At 38.2% G+C, this 19,000-nt stretch overlaps 1 protein-coding gene across 3 annotated transcripts in view; it reads left to right on the top strand.

Moving 5' to 3' along the window:
* LOC112518021 (beta-glucosidase BoGH3B-like) overlaps positions 1-18,187 on the top strand; it is a 25,535-nt gene extending 7,348 nt beyond the window's left edge. The window contains exons 3-8 of one of the 3 annotated variants that reach the window (XM_025125528.1): positions 4,854-4,999; positions 5,113-5,356; positions 5,805-5,909; positions 5,999-6,181; positions 16,557-16,758; positions 17,537-18,187. In XM_025125528.1, coding sequence (XP_024981296.1) covers positions 4,854-4,999; positions 5,113-5,356; positions 5,805-5,909; positions 5,999-6,181; positions 16,557-16,758; positions 17,537-18,024 — 1,368 coding nt within the window. In that variant the 3' untranslated portion in view covers positions 18,025-18,187. Of the gene's footprint in view, positions 1-4,853; positions 5,000-5,112; positions 5,357-5,804; positions 5,910-5,998; positions 6,182-10,614; positions 11,693-11,811; positions 13,184-16,556; positions 16,759-17,536 lie in introns of those variants that run through there. The other 2 variants (XM_025125530.1, XM_025125529.1) reach the window with 2 other exon arrangements.
* The last annotated feature ends 813 nt before the right edge of the window (positions 18,188-19,000 follow it).

The following is a 19,000-nucleotide window of genomic DNA, read 5'->3' as shown; positions in this document are numbered from 1 at the left end:
GTTACTATGCCTAATTATTAGCGGGTAGATGAAAGGGTGAGGAGTTATTCCTCTGCCTACTTAATGTCGTGGGTTATTTAAAGCAGGCTTTTTACATTCGTTATTTTTCATCCTTGGTTTTCATTATCAAAGTATTGTGTAATTGGAGACATTGCCCCTCTCGAATCGGGCCGATTATTTCAGTTCCAATCAAAGTTGCCTGCTTGAATTTTAGATCTTATCAGACACCTAAGCAACCTCTTAGTGCCTTGTAAGTAGCAGAATGCTCTCTTATTGCTTTCCGATAGTTAAACCAATATTTGATTGCTAATGAGCAAGCATGCTTATCATATACGTCATATCCGAGTAAGTAGATACTTAAGTATACATGAGACTTCCAACCACAAAAGCACAAGGAATTGGTCTCGTTTCATTACGATCCATCTTGATCTTAGGTTACTGATATTTATCATCCTCAACAATAAGGGTGACCGAGGAGGAGCAATTTCTGTATGTTGTATTTACCAAGAAACCTTTCCATACAAGTTCTTTGGATAATCCTAATATTCCATGTCTGCATGCTTGGTTAATCTCGATGCCTACCATGCAAGAGGCTTCACTGAGATCCTTCTCAAAATTCTCGTAAGAAATTATTGGTTTCAAAAAACGTATCCGAGTTGTTACTTGCTAAGAGTATTTCACCAACATACTAGATAAATTTGCTCCCCCTCAGCTTAAAGCATGTACATTGGTCCACAATTGTTTTTTAATTAAATTAGAATTTACTATCACCTTATGGAATTTGCGGTACCACTATCAAGACCTGCCTTAACGATACATAGATTTTTTTAATTTTCCAAACTATATGCTCCTTGCATTCAACCTTTAATTCTTGTGGTGGCATCATATAGATGTCCTTATGCAAATCATTGTTTAGGAACAACGTTTTCATGTTCTAGATCATAACTAGTTACCAAAGTTGTGACAATCCTCAATTATTCATTTCTTGGAACAACAGAAAAGGTCTCCTTATAATCCACTCCCTCCTTTTGTGTATATCTTTTTGCAAGCAAACAAATTTTATATCTTTTGGCATTTGTTTCTGAGTCCAACTTTGGCTTATAACACTCACTTGTGATCTATAGATTTAGCATCTGTAGGAAATTTTCAAGTTCCCAAACATCATTTCATTGAATTCATCTCATCATTCATGGCTTCAAGCCATTGAGTTGATCCATGACATTTGTAATGGTTTCGTATAAGAGGAAGGATCTTCAAGCCTACACAAGTCATACTTACCTTTCATTAAAATAGGTTAGGAAACAGCCATAAGCAACAGGCTATGTACTTTTTTCAAACCTTCATAACGGCTTGAATTTTTGGCTGATTATTGTCAGTTTCAACATTATGTGGTGTTGTTAATTTTGTGTTCTTCATAAACACAATAAGCGGCATGATTTTACGATCAAGATCATGTGTCTTGTTTCCATTAACTCCCACTGAAATTGATACTCTCAAGTTCTTTTAAAGTATATATAATAACTTTACACGGAAAAACTCACACACTCCGTGAGACTTGAACCCTTGACCTCTTGGAAGGTTGGGTTACTGGGTAATGCTGGGCCAATGGCCCTTTGGTTACTCTCAAGTATTTGACTTCCACTGTCTCGACTTCTGTATGAGATGGATAACAGAATGGTACCCCATGGATTCTTTATAGGTATTCTATCAAATAACAGCTAATGATCTTGGTTAATTTATTATATCATAGGGTTGAAAACAATAGCTACCATACATCCTATAATTGATAACAACCGATACCCCTTGGATTCTATATGGATATCTATTAAATAGCAACTAACAGTCTTAAGGTTAACAGCCTTAGCAAATTCTATGGAAGACTTAAAGTTTCATTCACAGGTCTAAAGTCTATATATACACACACTTTTGGACATGAAATCAATAAATAATTATAATGACAATTCTAATCTATGAGGATATACATTATCTACCCTAATTTATTGTCATTCTCTTCTTGCAACCCAGTTTCAAATTTAGCTCCATTGGGTGTCATTCTCCTGAATAAGACCTAGAATGTAGTTCCTTTCTGAAACTGATATACAGGATTTGATCCTTGCAACTTTCATCCCCAAGAAGCTCTCATGCACCCACCTACAGGCCCAATCCCGTCCCGAAGTAATGTTCTAGAAGAGGTTGCAGGAGTATTTTGGGTACTTCTGATAATAAATAACTAGCATACAGAGAGTGTTAGATGAGGTGTGAGGTATGCAGAAATTAGTGAGATTCCTTTGGGAGAGACTAGCATTCTCAAATTGCTAGAATCCTTCTGTTTCATTAGTGAAATACCTATGAGAGTTGTACTCTGTTCTCCATTATCTGCTTGATTCTACTCCGCAACAAAAGTATTTGGGAGTCCACAAATCTTTTAATCAAATGTTCTACTTAGGAAAGATTTGAGTTGTTCCACCTTATCCCTACCATTGCTGGTCATTATATTGTTGCCAAAATAGATTTAGGAAACAGACAAGAGGAGGATGAACATTGAACAGGTTGTTTAGAAACCTTATTTCATTCTCGTTGGGATCTTGCTTGTGGAAATATAAATGCATAAATATCCAACACAAAATGTAAATGACAGACTCCTCATCCTACATCCATTCCCCAGCGCTCTCAAGAGTTGAAATTCACTAGAATATTATTTTTTCAGTTAAGTAAAAAATCGGTATTCGGTCCTATAGAGCAGCCTTTCAAAGAGTGCTATACTAATCAATCAAATAGTCTCACAACAGAGACTAAATACGGGAAAATTAATCACACAATGTATATGGCTCAAATGATATTTTTATTACATCAAAGAGTTCTAAAATATTTCTCAAAATTCAAAAACGAATTGGTAGAAAATATTACACTTTACAAATGAGAAGGATATTTATACGTGTGCAAGAAAACTTTCTAGGACGTCCATGAACCACCGACAAATGTTCGCGGCCTGCCTAATAAATGTAGGACCACTCTGACATATAACTAACCATTACAACATCCAGCAACATCCACGAGGAACCCATTGACGTCCGTTGATTTTTTTTTGACTGAAAATGCCTCCTACATGATTCGAATCCACAACCTCAAGGTTGTGATATTTGACTCCTTACAGCTAGTTAAAGGTCACTTGGTGATAACTTTTCCAATAAAAAAAATTTAATCCTGCATTCTAGAAAATCATTTCAATTTTTTTGGCAATTAACAACCCAAATTAAACTTGAGGTCACTTGAACTCGCAAGATAACAATGAACACTCCAAGTGTTCTTCAACTAGAAGTTTTGTATGTGTCAACATTTTTTCATGCTTCACAATATCGATCCCCGAGCTTCACTAAAATCACAATTAACTTCCTTTTACGCGTAGAAGTCAGAAACTTGAACTTAAGCTCGTTAGTACAAAGGGACCCCTTTGTCAATCATCAAAACACGTGTAAAGAATGAATTGAGATAAAACCAAAATTCCGTATCTACACCAACAATAAACAATAAGAATTGATCTCCTTTCTTCCATTGAATGTTTGAAGAGCATATGTTGAGCGTATAGATAACCTCTAGATTTGATGGCCTTGGTGAATTAATCATACCACAGTCTAGAAGATTGTTTTAGCGCATATAAAGATTTTCTAAATTTGCAAACCTTACCTTTATATTTATTGAAACTTGGAGAAAATTAACCTCCTCATTTTAAGTCTCATTTAGAAAAACATTCTGCACATGTTGTTTTATAGGCCAATCTAGACTAGATTGGTAGCTACTAGCTACAAAACTTTAAATTTCATATTGGACTTGGTTTGCCAAAGTGGTCTATGCTGTAGATCTCAGTGAATCCCTTAGCGACAAGTCTCACATTATACTTTCCCACACTGTTTTTGGTCTCTTGGCAGATCCATAGCATCTCATGTTTCATTCTTTTTCAAAGCATCTAGATGTTCCTTGATTGCTTATCTCCTTTCAGGAATAGTGAGAGCTTCATGAATTGATTTTGGTATCTTTATTTTAAATATGTTATCAACATAGCCCTGGAAACTTGGAGCATGTCATAGGAAATAAATTTGAAAATCGGATGCTTTGTGCAAGATCTCACCCCTTTCCTAAGAATCAGACCTAAGTGTAACCAAAGTTACATATAGTATCTTGTATATTCTAGATTCATCTATTATTTTGTGTTTATTATCTTATTTTCTAGGTTCTTTTTCCTAGATTCATGATTATAAGATTCTATATTTTGTAGGTGTCTTTCATAATTTCTCAGTACATCTTGTACTATCTATCCATGTACCAAGGGTGCCTATATATATCCCCTTCATCTATGAAAGCCGTGGCAAAGTATTTGCATAAATGAAGCAAGTCATGCTTCATAGAAGTTTCTTCTCTCCTAGTTACTCTCTTCTTCGTGAGTAGTCGTTTGTTTTTGGTTCCTCTTCTTCTCACCTTTCAGTTTGAGACTCGTGCAATTGTTGCGCACTTGCTTCCATTGTAGTGTCTTAAGAAAATGGATGTGTAGCATATGGGGTTATTTAGCTTAATGACCTCCCGACAAGTGCTTTTCAAAATCACGACTTTCTGACAGGTTCCTAGGCATTCTTGTTTATGGAAGCGGCATTCTTCTATTAAGCAGTGGCATTCTCAAACCTATCAGAAGGTCACGTCTTTAAAAAAATGCTGTCAGAAGAGTTTTTAACCAAGGACCTGTAGGATAATGCTAGTGAGACTTCAATTTAGGATTTTTTGGAGCATGATTTTTTTCAAAACACACATTATCTTAGAGATCAAAATAATGGGGTTGAATGATTTGCAAGAATGTGTGACAGGTATGCAGAGATCCCAGATGGGGAAGATGCTATGAAAGTTTCAGTGAAGACACACAAACCGTTTGTAAAATGACTTCCATGGTTACAGGTTTACAAGGACAACCACCAGAAGGATACCCCAAGAACTACCCTTTTGTAGCTGGAAGGTATAATAGTTTTTTATTTGTATGTACTCTCTATGTTTTTTTTTGAATCTTGTGGTTTTGTTTTACGTAATCAATATAAATAATAATTGTTTTTATGCATTCATTTGTAACAGAACCAATGTCGTTGCATGTGCGAAGCATTTTGTTGGAGATGGTGGTACTGAACAGGGTGTGAATGAGGGAAACACCAAAGTATCATATGAGGATTTAGAGAGGATCCATATGGCTCCCTACCTTGACTGTCTTTCTCAGGGTGTTTGCACGGTCATGGCTTCTTACTCTAGTTGGAATGGCACCAACCTCCATGAGAGCCATTTTCTACTGACAGAAATTCTAAAAGAGAAGCTTGGGTTCAAGGTTAGGGCAAGTGTTCGCTTGTAGAAATCATGCCTAGAATCCGTGATCATTTAAAGAAACTGCCACCTGTTTAGTGGAAAGTGATCCTCATTTCAACTTTTGTGATCAAAATTCATATCCTCTGCGGTGATTAACTTCTCGAATCATTGTACCTGGTTTTGTATTGCAAATAAATCATCATTCTTGTGAAAAATAACAATACACTTCGCAAGAATGAGCGATTCTGGACAAAACATGCCAAGTACAATGATCATTTTTTACATTTACATTTCTATAATTTATCCAAATTATTCTGCAGATGTAGTGCTCTTTCTGCATTTATGCAAGAACTGTGATTTTGATTATTTTTTGCAACAAAAAACCAAGTATTAATCAAGTTAATCTGTTGTAATCCAGTTGGAATTTTACTCGCTGGTTGACATAAGGCAACTTATTTTTTCTGCATCAGGGTTTTGTTATCACTGATTGTGAAGCACTTGACCGGCTTTCCCATCCTTATGGATCAAATTATCGAAAGTGTGTTTTGTCAGCCATTAATTCAGGGATTGACATGGTAGAGGCTTTAATTTTAAGTACTACTTTTTTTACACCTTTTGTTTTTGCCTTCTCTTTTCCTAAAATTTCTTACTAAAACTATTGTAGGTGATGGTGCCCTTTCGTTATAAGTTATATCTAGAGGATTTGACACATCTAGTAGAAAGTGGGGAGATACCAATGAGCAGGATTGATGATGCTGTTGAGCGGATTTTACGAGTGAAGTTTGTAGTGGGACTTTTTGAATATCCCTTAAGTGATAAATCTTTGTTAGATTCAGTTGGTTCCAAGGTACGTTCATCAGAAACTTATTTAGATATATGCTGTAGATATCGAGAGTGATAATGCATTAGAATCTTTTTCGTCTCTAGAATATGTCTGACCTCCAAGAAACAGGTATAACTTTGCCAATTAATCCCTTAATACACATGTATATTTACTGGTTCGTAGCCTGTTCTATAATTGACTCATCATTGGTGCTGATGATAACTCTTACTAGTTACCATGAGATACACTTTAATTTTGTGGTCGAATTTGATCATTTTGGCTACCATATCTAACATGATTTTACTTCTATTTTGAAGATCAAAAGCTTTGTTATGAAAATGAAAATGAGCAAATAAGTAATTTTACAGAAATAAAACATTGCAATGAATATGGAATTTACAGAAATAAAACATTGCAATGAATATGGAATTTACAGAAATAAAACATTGCAATGAACACGGAAAATCCAGAAATGAAATTCCTTGCAACTTCTATGGGACAGAGCGACTATTTTTCTTTCATATTTAACATAGTACTATTATCTTCCTCCTAATCTAAAATGTTGTTTATTAGACCATAATGTCAAGATGTATTTTTTATATTTACTTGTTCTTGTTAGTTGAAATAAAGTTGAATGTCCCATGCTAAGTTCCCTGAATATGGATGCCTCAAAATGAATAGATTGTAAGACTGTTGCAAATATCGACCACATCAAACTCGATCCGACTCAGAAAACTGCGATCGAAATAGAGTAGAAACTTAATCGAATTTAACCAAGATCCAAAATAAACTCAAAACATGTTTGTAATGCGGAAACGATAAACGCGATCTCTCAATGGAAACAATAATCAACCACAAAATATAAACGTAACTTGACAAAAGTAAATAAGAGAGAAAACGACGCTGGATTTACGTGGAAAACCCAGAATGGGGAAAACCAAGGGTGGAGGAGACCACCGAGAAGTCCACTATACTTGATCGATGTTACAATGCTAGGAAACGGAGAGATCGGGGAAGAAAATTACATATTTAATGCTGCTGAATTCTAATATATTTTGATGGGTGAGAAGCCATATAATAATATTTTCCTATATGAAAGCAGCCACGAAAAGAATCTGGAAATTGCTTCAAAGGAACCGTCCATAGCTTTTTGGGGCGACTTTTCCGACGGCTAAAGCTGCATGGGAAGTCGCCCGAATTCCCAATGTCAGCAAACAGTATCTACGACGAGATATCATGTGGGTTTAGAAGCTGAGAATGTCGTCCGGCCAATATGAAGATTCTTGTGAGTGAGTTTAGAGGCAAATGAAATCGCCTTAGTCACCGTTAGATGCCTCCTTTATTGACTTTTGATGTTGACTCCACTTCCATGCATGACTTTTTTTGAAGTATATAATATTTATATATGGCAAATGCAACAAATAAACACACACACCCTCCTCACCCTTGGTGAACCCTGAACTCTCATGAAAGCCAAAGGCCTGGATACCGCTAGGCCAAAGTCCCTTTGGTTCCATGAATCCATTATATATGTATATTACAATCTCCACCTTGACTCCAAAAGATAATTAAACCCAACAAAACCATCTCCACAAACAAAGCTCCAACACAAGCTTTGAAACACATCATCAATAAAATAGTGAAATTAAATATGACTTCTCGAAAATGGATTAACGAACACATACCTCCTCCATCGGCCTTTCATGGGCTATTCTAAACCATAACAACGGACCAAGTTTGTAAACAAACCAAACTTAGCCGTTAGAATAAATTTGGTCATCATATAGGCAGGATTAACGTGAGTGGAAACCTTCCTCACCTTAAAAGTCTCCTTTAGCAATGACCTCTCTTTCGAAGTGATAGCACACATCGATATGCTATCCTGCCCTTGTAAAACATCTGATCCTTTGTCAAGAAAATAGCACTTTGATTATCACAGAATATAGAGTCCACAATAAGCTTATCACCACTAAGGCTATTGAACAAGCCTTTAAGCCATATCGCCTCTTAAACCCTCAATAAAAACCATGTATTCCGCCTCAGTTGTAGAGAGAGCAACTTTTGGTTGAAGAACGACCTTCCAACTGATGGCACATGAACCTATAGTAAACACATACCTGGTAAGAGAGCAACTGCCATCCAAATCACCACCATAGTCAGAATCAACATACCCTTGAACACCGTCTCTAGAAGTCCCAAAACACAAACAATAATCTCTCTTACCTGATAGGTACCGGAGAACCCACTGAACCGCCTTCGGGTGCTTTTTGCTCGGATTAGCCATATAATGACTCACCATGCTCACAACATAGTCCAAGTCCGGTCTTGTACAGATCATTGCATACATCAATGACCTAACCTCACTAGAGTAAGGAACCCGAGACATACTATTTTTCTTCATTAGAAACGGGGCATTGATGTGCATATAATTTGAAAATGTGCAACAATAGGAGTATTTACCGTTTTGGCTCCATCCATGTTGAATCTCTTTAAAACCTTTTCGATAGCTCCTTTGACTAAGTGTCAAAGTTCCCGCCTTTCAGTCTCTTGAAATCCCCATGCCAAGAATTTTTCGAGCTTTGCGCAAATCTTTCATTTGAAACTCCGTATTCAGTTGATCCTTGACTTCTTGGATATCTTCCTTGTTTTTTGAAGCTATAAGCATATCGTCGACATATAGCAATAGGTAGACAAATGAACCATCTTCACATCTCCTTATATTGACACAACTATCATATAGAGAACGTGAGAAACCATGTGAAGTCATAAAAGTATCTAACCTTGTTGGTTCCAAGAGGGTTAACAAGTCATATAACAATTTGTAGGGGGGTGGGGGTTGGATACAACCATAATTTATTTCACTTTTTAAATTCGTTTATTGATTATAGAGAAGAATCAATACAGATGAATTAACAGACTGTTGCGGAATAAGAAAAGGAGATAATCCTAATCTAAACAATCTTACTTTAGAACTTAGAGTACTTAGAATCTCTGAACAACTTAAGTAGAGAAATCACAAGACCTATATTTGAAATAGCGGTTATAACGGTCCAAAAAATAGCTGGTTCGTATAATATTTCTTAGATATATATATATATATATATAATATGTATGTATGCATACATAGACATATCATATGCATTAATTAAAAATATAGTTTTAACATCAAAACATCAACTTAAACAAGTTTCACAAAACAAAATAGGAAAAATGTTTATAAACGATTCCTTCCAAGAGTGGAAGAGGCTGTCGAACGTGGAAAAACCTACGACTTCCTTCCAAGTTCCAACTTGGGTTGATGATAGAATGAAAGTTATTGTTAATTGTTATACTGTTATGTTAACGGATTAAATTAAAACATAGCCCAAATCAAAATAAAAAACCCAACTGCCCAAGTCAAAGACTAAGGGGCTGTTTGTTTGGCTCTTAATGGTGACATTAAGAGCCAACCTCTTAATCGCTAAGAGGTRAGGAGTGTTTGGCAAAAAAAATAAGGCTCTGAATGGTTACATTTTCCCTCTTAACCATTTTGCATCTAAGGGGTCTCTCAACCATTCAGACTTCTCCTTTTCCATATTTGCCCTCTCTTCCATCATCCTCACACATCGCTCACAGCCCCTCCTCCAGACCTACGATCGCTGCCGCCTCGTACTCTCTCTACCCACTGCCGTCTCCACTCCCTTGTTCGTTGCCATTTTCCGTCACCGACGACAACCGGCCGACAAACAGCCCCTATCTACGATCTCTCTGTTTTGACCGTCATCGTCTTCACCATCTCTGGATCTCTTGAACCCGTCGCCTTCGTCCCCTTCCCCACGTCGGCCGGTTTTCGCCGGTGACCTCCATTGTCTCCATCGTCGGCGACCTCCATCGTCTCCATCGTCGGCGACCTCCATCGTCTCCATCGTCGGCGACCTCCATCGTCTCCATCGCCGGCGACCTCAGTTAGTTAAGAGTATGCAAATCAAACCCAACCCAAAAACCTAAATCAAACTCTACCATCCCTGTTCGTGTCAAGACCCTTTGATGGAGTGGGAAGTTAAAGGAAAAGCATACCTGGTTGTTTGAAATCGAACCCATCACCTGAATCGAACCCATCACTTGAAGTTAAAGGAAAAGCATATCTGTTGGTTTGGATTAATGGGTTTTTGTTTGATGAGGGTTAAAATGGTAATTTATTGTCATTCAGAAAACAGTTACCAAACAACATTATTTTATTCAGCACTTAACCATTCTGACCCTCTTAACCATTCTGACCTCTTAACTATTCTGCACTAAATCATTCAGCAACTGCCAAACAGCCCCTAAAAAATAAAGCCTAAAAAAAACCCAAACTAAATAGCGCTATTGAGGACCGCCATTTGGACCCTAAAATATCGGTCAAATTACAGTAAATTGCGTCGATATTAGCGGCACCGCTATTTACACCGCCATTTGACCACCGATAATTTGCATAGGTCCAATATCCGATATTGCGCTGCAATTAACAGCATAGCTTTGCACGTGACACTTGAAAAGAAGGAAGGGAGAAGATATCAACGGTAGTGAGAAGGAGGGTCTTCTCAGCTATTTATACCCTGTGCACTAAATGCACGCATCAACACGTGTCAGGAGGACAGGCGAGAGGCTAGAAGGTATTCGTCAAAAGCAAAGCAATCTTTGGCCGCTCGTGCTTCAGGAGAGTTGGTGGACGTGTAGGGAACAGTAAAGCATATCGTACTGTACCACAAGTCAGATTGAAGCATGGGAGTTGACTTGTGCAATTGAGGATAAGACAAAAACTTGATATGCAGATTCTGAATCACCTTGGGAAGATGTCGTTGAGGACTTCTTCAGATGTCGCTGATCTCTTGAGTAAAGTTTCACATTTCTTTCAAATAGGTTTGTTATCACTGAATGCCGCTTCAGATCATTAACACCACTATCTTTATCTTCAGCTACTTTTTTGACATCTCTAAAGTTTCTTTTTATGTGTCTTGTCTTAAGAAAAAAACTTAAGTTCTAAAAACATTAGATAAATAACTCAGCGATCACTGAATAAAGTCAGTTGCTGGTATAGATGATAGAACTTACAAAGAGAAGTAAAGACCAAGTAGTTAGGATCATCATCAAATCACTTGAGAGGGATTAGGATCAACAAACAGTTTTTACCATTGCCTTGGCGATTGCTTAAGCTCGTATAACGACTTCTTTAGCCTACAAACCAAATCCTCTTGACCAATACTCACAAAAACCTTGAGGTTGATCCATATAAATGTCTTCCTCTAACTCACCATGTATCACCTTGTAGAAATGCAGTTTTAACATATAACTGCTCAAGTTCAAGCTCATGCAATGCTACAATGCTCAACAAAGCACGTATAGAAGAATGCTCAACTACAGGTGAATAAATATTCGTAAAATCAATACCTGGAATCTAACTGAATCCCTTTGCCACAAGCCATGCCTTGTATCTAGGAGGCTCTACAACTGGTATTCCTTCCTTGTTCTTGTAGATAGATTTGCATTTTATCGCCTTTTTACTGAAATGAAAATTACAAGAGAAAAATCTAGACTAGTCAGATAGATCATCAAAAGTAATGAAGTAAGGATAAAGGAGCCTACTCCATCTCTCGTCTTTTCAGCTCTAATATGATATTTCTGTCAAGGTGCAGTTCTAGGAGAGTGGAAAAGACCTGGAGCAATAGAGAGGTCTGAAGATCTTTGAAATCTGAGATCACCTTTCAGGGCCATGAAGAAGATGCGGTGAGCTGGTTTGAAGAGTATGTCTCCATGTATTGACGACTACATATTTGTCGGTGGGAATCTAGTTTCTTGGAAGAGCAAGAAACAACATAAACTCTCCCGATCAAGTGCCAAGTCAGAGTACAGAACCATGGTAGATGTCATGTGAGATGACATGGGTAAAAAGAATTCTAAGAGAGATTATTGATGACTTGATGAAATTATATTGTGATAATCAGTCAGCAATTCATATAGCCAAGAATCAAGTATTTTATGAGAGGACTAATCACATTGAGGTTGATTGTCATCTGATTAGAGACCGGTTTGTTGGAGACAGGCCCTCCATCGATTCAACCGGTAAGCATTAGGGCTGAGCATCAGCTTGCAGACATTCTCACAAAGCCATTGCAGAAACCCCAAATAGATTCATTTATAACAAGTTGGGCATGATTAACATCTTTGCTCCAACTTGAGGAGGAGTGTTAGACATCTAGGGTTTTACTTTCTTGACCTCCTTTGTGTAGTTTCCTAATATAAGACTCTTTTGTATATATAAATGCTTGTATCCTCTCCTATTGTGAATAAGACAATACAATTCCCAAAATATTATCATGATGTAAGAAGCTGTTGATGCGGTTTCCGACCAAAACATTTTTGCCAATCTGAAATTTGACAACATACATCGAACCTTTTCCAAGATCCTTCGGTTCATACTTTCTACCACACCCTTTTGTTGGGGAGTCTGGACCACCAAATGGTGTCTAGAAATGCCTTGACTAGTGCAAAAGGCATTATAATCCGACGAACAAAATTCTAGACCATTATCCGTCCAGAGATATTTGACATGCTTGTCGGTTTGCTTCTCTATCATAGTCTTCCAATCATGGAAAGTAGCAAACACATGATTTTTATGTTTGGAGAAATAAGCCCATAATGTATGCGAGTAGTCATCAATAATGATCAGCATGTACACTTCACCACTATGCGACTGCACTCTCGCCGGTCCTCATAGGTCAGGATGCACGTACTCGAGAATCACCTTGGTGGTGAACTCCATAAATGAAGTTCTCACAGAACGGGAGCTTCTTGATCACTTGGCTACACAAAAGTTTCTTTTTGCTCAACTCCATCAAACCGGCATCACCCATATGCCCAAGTCTCATGTTCCACAACTTTGTTTTTATCGACATTTGACGAAGGTACCTGAGCATCTCCTATGATGGTAGTGCCCATCAGAAGATACAAATCTGCACTTTACCGAGTGCCCTTCAGATAGACGAGAGAACCTATAACCACTTTGATAACTCCACCGATGAATTTGTAGCCTTCGATGTCAAGACTACTAAGTGAAATCGGGTTCCTTTTCAGCTCGGTTACATGTCTCACATTACCCAAAGTCCGGATAACCCCGTCATACATCTTGATTTGAACGTTACCTTGACCCACTATCTTGCATAAAACACCATTCCCAACCCGAACTGACCCGAGCATGGCTCATAAGTGGAAAACCAGTCACGGTTAGGACACATGTGGTTGGTACATTCGGAGTCCATAATCCACTCGGGTGAAGCACCCACATCAATAGTCACAACCATTAAATCACCCGTATCATCTTTAGCTACATCATCGCGAGGTTGTCTAGCAGACCCCTTTTCTTTGTCTCTATTTTTGTTCTGTAATTTGTAGCACTCATTTATAAGGTAACCCTAATCTGTAGCACTCATTTATAAGGTAACCCTTCTTACAGAAGTTGCAAAACTTTTATTTGACCATGGATTTCGACCTCAAACTCCCTGAGCTCTTGAAATCTCTTGCTAACTATCTCCCTCTCATACTAACGACTTCAACCGCTTTAGTCACATTAGCAATCTGTTTCATCTTGTTCTTTATATTCAAAGATGCATAGACATCCTCCAAGGACGACTCCCAACTATAGATGATGGAATCCATGAAGTTAGCGAACGACGGTGGCAATGAACACAAAAGAATCAAACCCAAGTCTTCCTCATTATCCCCCTGAAGAGATGTTTTTGGATAAAAGGGAACATACTCAATGAATGTGACATCCATAGTGATGAACAATTTTTTCCCAGTAGGATTAAAACATTTGTAGCCTTTTTTGTGGATGGATATCAAGGAAGATACATTTGGTAGCTCGAGGATCAAACTTGGATCAATTGTGATTATGAATGTGGACATAAGACACACGTCCAAACACATGAGTCTGAAAGTTGTTGAGGACAGGTGGGATTCGGGTTAGGACTGTAAGAAAACTTGTAAAGGTGTTTGGAACTTAAGAACTTAAGAATTTCTTTATTGCAAAACAAACGAGGAAACAATTTTTTCAAATATGGGAAACTTGGGCGACCCAATCTATTGTGCCACAACATGATATCACTAGGAATAATAGACGTGGAAACAAACTGCAAGCTGAGGTGTGAGTTTGAGCTCTTACCGAAACCTTCATATAGTACAGCCCATCATCCTCCTTCGTTGTCCCAATCATTGTCCCCGAGAGATCCTGAAAAATACAAGAGGTAGGAATGATGTGAGCCTCACAAGGTTGGGAAGAAGTAAGTTGACTAATGGACAACAAATTATATGAGTTTGGGAACATGTAAAGTGCAGTGTTAGTTGATCTGAAAGCAAGACAGATCCTTTTCCAGCTACTGAAGCTATAGAACCACCAGCAATGTGAACTTTTTGAATGCCCGAGCAAGGGGTGTAGCTAGAAAACAGGTGAGGCGCTCCTGTCATATGGTCCATGGTCTGATGCTCCAGGATCTACGATCCATTCATCAAGGTGAATTACATGAGAACTTGGAACAGTGCTAGAGGTACCTTTTTAGGCTACGGTACATATCTGATGCTCTGAAGTTGATGAGGGCGAGGAGGCAGCAATGAGATGTTTTAGTTGCTCAATTTGTTCGGCTGAAAAAAACAGATTACCAGATGAGCTGACAGAACTATCAGCATGGCATGCCTTTGATTCACCCATGTGATGTGGGCGAGGTTTTTCGGGATGACCATGGAGCTTCCAACAAGCTTCTTTGAGATAGCCCTACGTTTGCAATGCTCACAAAATTTGGTCATGGGTTCCAAAAGGGAGGCTGATCACCAAGGGTGTGATGGGGTACTTTGTTGCAGCAAGAACAGTGGAGTCCATGATTGATTCTTTCTCAGGGCCAATCATGACTTTGTGACGTGCCTCTTCTCTCCACACCTCAGCAAAGGCTTCATGAAGAGTTGGAAATGAGCCGTGGCTCAACACATGACTACGAGCATCGTCCAATTGTAGCTAGAGACCATATAGGAAGTCAAAAACCCATTCATTTTCCACGCGTAGAGTAAAAATCTTGGCATAAGCAGTACACTTCCACTCATTAGGGTAGAACAGGTCTAGTTCTTGCCAAAGAGTACAAAGAGTACCATAGTACTCGGTGACAGACAAAGATCCTGGGGATTGATCTTGAACACCTGAGAAGTATTTTCAGATCTGAATATGTCTCATGAATGGCATTCCGCAGATCTGCAGCAGTTGGGAAAAACATGTAGGTTTTTCTGATGTTGCAGGTCCATAGCGTTGATGAGCCATGTCGTGATCATGGAATTTACAGCATCCCATTGAGGATAATTGGGATCAGTCGTCGTCGCCGCAGCTGGAGTTGCACCAGTAACATAGCCAATGCGTCCTTTGCCACACAGGAACAGAGAGACAGACTGAAACCATTGCAAAAAGTTTTTCCATTTAGTTTGTGAAAAGGGTTATGTGCAATGATGAATCCGATGAGGCTGCCGAGAAAGGAGGGGTTGACTTGTGGAGAGAGTCATCATTCGACTTCTCCATATCATGACGAGTTATTGGCTGATCGAAGAAGGAATGATTATACAAATTTTTACGGGCTCTATAACCATGTGATTTGAATAAGGATAATTCTTATTCATATTGTACCTTGAAACAAAAGGATACAAGCAACTTAAATAGGCATAAGCTATTCGAGGAGAATCACAAATACAAGGAAAGCACTAATTACAGAATATTGACAATACATAAATAGAAGATTGATTATCAATCTATTTACAAGAAAATATTTACCAAATAATTCTAAGATTATATGCCAACACATTATATTTGGAGGCAAATTATATATAAGTATAATATATAGGGGGCCTTCTTTTGAGAACCGTGCAATTTGTTAGATCCGTGAGATCCAATATAAACCACAAATTGTATTAAATTAATTCGTAAACTAGGAAATTAGTAATCTTGAATAAAAAATTTAAATAAAGATTATTATAGATACTTTACAAATTTTGTCTCTCCTCTCGTTAACAACATAAGCTTAAAAAAATAGAACTAAACTTAACAAGTAACCTAACACATTGTGAACACCAGATATCCTAACACATTGTGAACACTAGGTAACCTAACAATTATCACCAAGTTATTGTTGTAATCACAAGTGAACACGATGTGCACACATGTAAACACGAGAACACCAAAACCAAAAAACAACAGATCACTAAAAACATTTTGTAAGGACTTGATACACATTGTGAACAAAATCAATAATCGAGTTTGAACACCCGTCAAACATCTCTTGTGAATCCAAAACCAAAAATTTATAGTATCCAAAACCAGATACATTTCATTCTTTTGCACTCATTGCTGCAGCTACACAGAGGCATAGCACGGGAAGCAGTTCGCAAATCACTGGTCCTTTTGAAGAATGGAAAAGATCCAAAGAAACCCTTTTTACCGTTAGACTGGTATGCTAAAAGAATTCTTGTAGCTGGAGCTCATGCTGATGATCTTGGCTATCAATGTGGAGGATGGACCGCTACATGGGAAGGAACAAGTGGCAGAATTACTACAGGTGATGCACCCTTCTTGTGGTAAATTCACGTTTGACTTTGGGAGTCAAATTGGCTACTTTTCAGCTTCAAAATTAGATTATGTCAGTTTAAATTTGAATAATAAAATGGCTACTTATTGACTTATTCTGGTGTGGCACCGGTAATAAACACTTTCGAGTGTTTGGATAAACAACTTATACCGGTGCCAAATCGGTAATAAGGAGTTTTTGAAGAAGTTAAACCCTTCTGACTTATAATAAGTTGATAAGTGCTTTTGTAGAAAAACATAAGTTGTTTCAAATAAGCAATTCCAAACACCCCCTAAAACGTCAGTTATAAAAATTATTCATGTATATTTCCATTATGCTAGAATTAAAGTTAGATATCAAAGTCAGCAGTATAGGGGGTACGGACAGGGGGGGATTTTGGTATACGACCTTAAGGGGTCCCATGTCACTGATCAATTGTCCCAATGTGATATAATATAATTTACGACTCTTAAAGCTGTCAGTCATTCGATGATTTATACCACGTCATGACATCAGCCGGGAAACTGAGAGGCTACAATATCATATCGAAGCTAAATTTGAGTTCTGATGGTCACATAACACAAAAAATCTAACCCTGAATCGTTGAAATTGAATCTGGTTACGTACTGTTTTGTATTGTATTTTATAAATATAAATATAATTAGATTTTACTTTATATTACCGTAATTATTTTGTGCCACCACTGAAAAAAATTCTGGGTGTTAAACTTAAGGCCTGAATTAATGAATTTATGATTTTTGAACTCTAGGCACGACGATTTTGGATGCTGTAAAGGAAACCGTCGGAGATAAAACAGAAGTGATATACCATCAAAACCCATCATCAGAAACCTTGGCTAATCAAGATTTCAGCTTCGCAATCGTGGTTGTTGGCGAAACTCCCTATGTGGAGAGCATGGGAGACAATTCAGAGCTCACGATTCCACTCAACGGAAATGAACTGATAACCTCCGTCACTAGTAGATTGCCGACACTAGTGATCCTAATATCTGGAAGGCCTTTAGTTCTAGAGCCGGAGGTTTTTGGAAACACAGATGCTTTTGTGGCTGCTTGGTTGCCTGGCGGTGAGGGAGGAGGAATCACGGATGTGATATTTGGGGATTACGAGTTTGAAGGGAAACTTCCAATGACGTGGTTTAGGAGAGTCGAACAACTTCCAACAAGTGCTGGAGAGGATAACTATGATCCCCTTTTCCCAATTGGCTTTGGGTTGAAGAGCAAGCAGGTTAGCCTGTAAAATGTTAACATTTTCTTGCATTAAGCTTGTTACTGTAAATTGCACTAGATAGTTAGCAACTTTTTCCAAGTCTTATCTTTCATAAATGCAGTGCTCAACAATGGGTGCCAGAACTGAATTTTGGGCACCATCTGTGGCACCCATTTCTTTTCCACCCAAAATCTTGACTGATAGAGGCTACCTTTGTCCTCTTTCTTGCACCATTTTGGTAACTGTGGGTGTCCGGGACCACATGTGCGTACTTCGACTTATCCCATGAGCATTGAAGTTAACAACTAGACAAACCCTCCGGTGGCCCTATAGGGACTTGGACTGGTAACGTCTAGGGAGCAAACCCAGATCTTATTAGTGGAGCTACCCCTCAACCCTCAAGGTTTCTTCTTTCACCATTTTCTTAGATACTCGGTTGGATATATGACGTTTTATGGCTTTGTTCAACATTTCGGATACACAAGTGTTTAGGCTCTTAGATTTGTTTTAGGTGTGAGAGTGACTACTGAAAGAACACGAGAGGTTGGGAGCAAGTAAAGAGATAAAAAGCAAAAGACCGATAAATCGTAGGTGCTAAGGGCATTTTCTTTTACCAGATTCTCTCATAGTCAATCTTGCGTTACAAGTTACTCAAATGACCTTTTAAGACTCTTCAAGATTAAGGTCATCTAACCTTGAGTCCAACTTAATCGGCAAAGAAAGGCTAAGAACATAGGGCTCCTCCCCATACGTCGCCAATTCGAGTCTCCCATGGCCACCGCGGATTTTACCGGCTGTTATCTTCAGGGCCACCGGGGATTATATTGGTTGTTATCTTCAAGGCCATGGTCTAGTCGAGGTGTGCACAAGAATACCCAAACACCCACAGTTACCAAAAAGAAAAGATCATTGTCATTTTTGTTATTCAAGGTTAGTTTACAGTGCTCTCGCTCCCAATTGTGGTGTAGGTCCCGCTTCTTACCCTTAGGGTATCATATCCTTATTG

This window comes from Cynara cardunculus (assembly GCF_001531365.2).
Source record: "Cynara cardunculus var. scolymus isolate 2C chromosome LG 9, CcrdV1, whole genome shotgun sequence".
In the NCBI taxonomy this organism is placed as follows: domain Eukaryota; kingdom Viridiplantae; phylum Streptophyta; class Magnoliopsida; order Asterales; family Asteraceae; genus Cynara; species Cynara cardunculus.
This window is presented reverse-complemented; position numbering and strand designations above follow the sequence as displayed.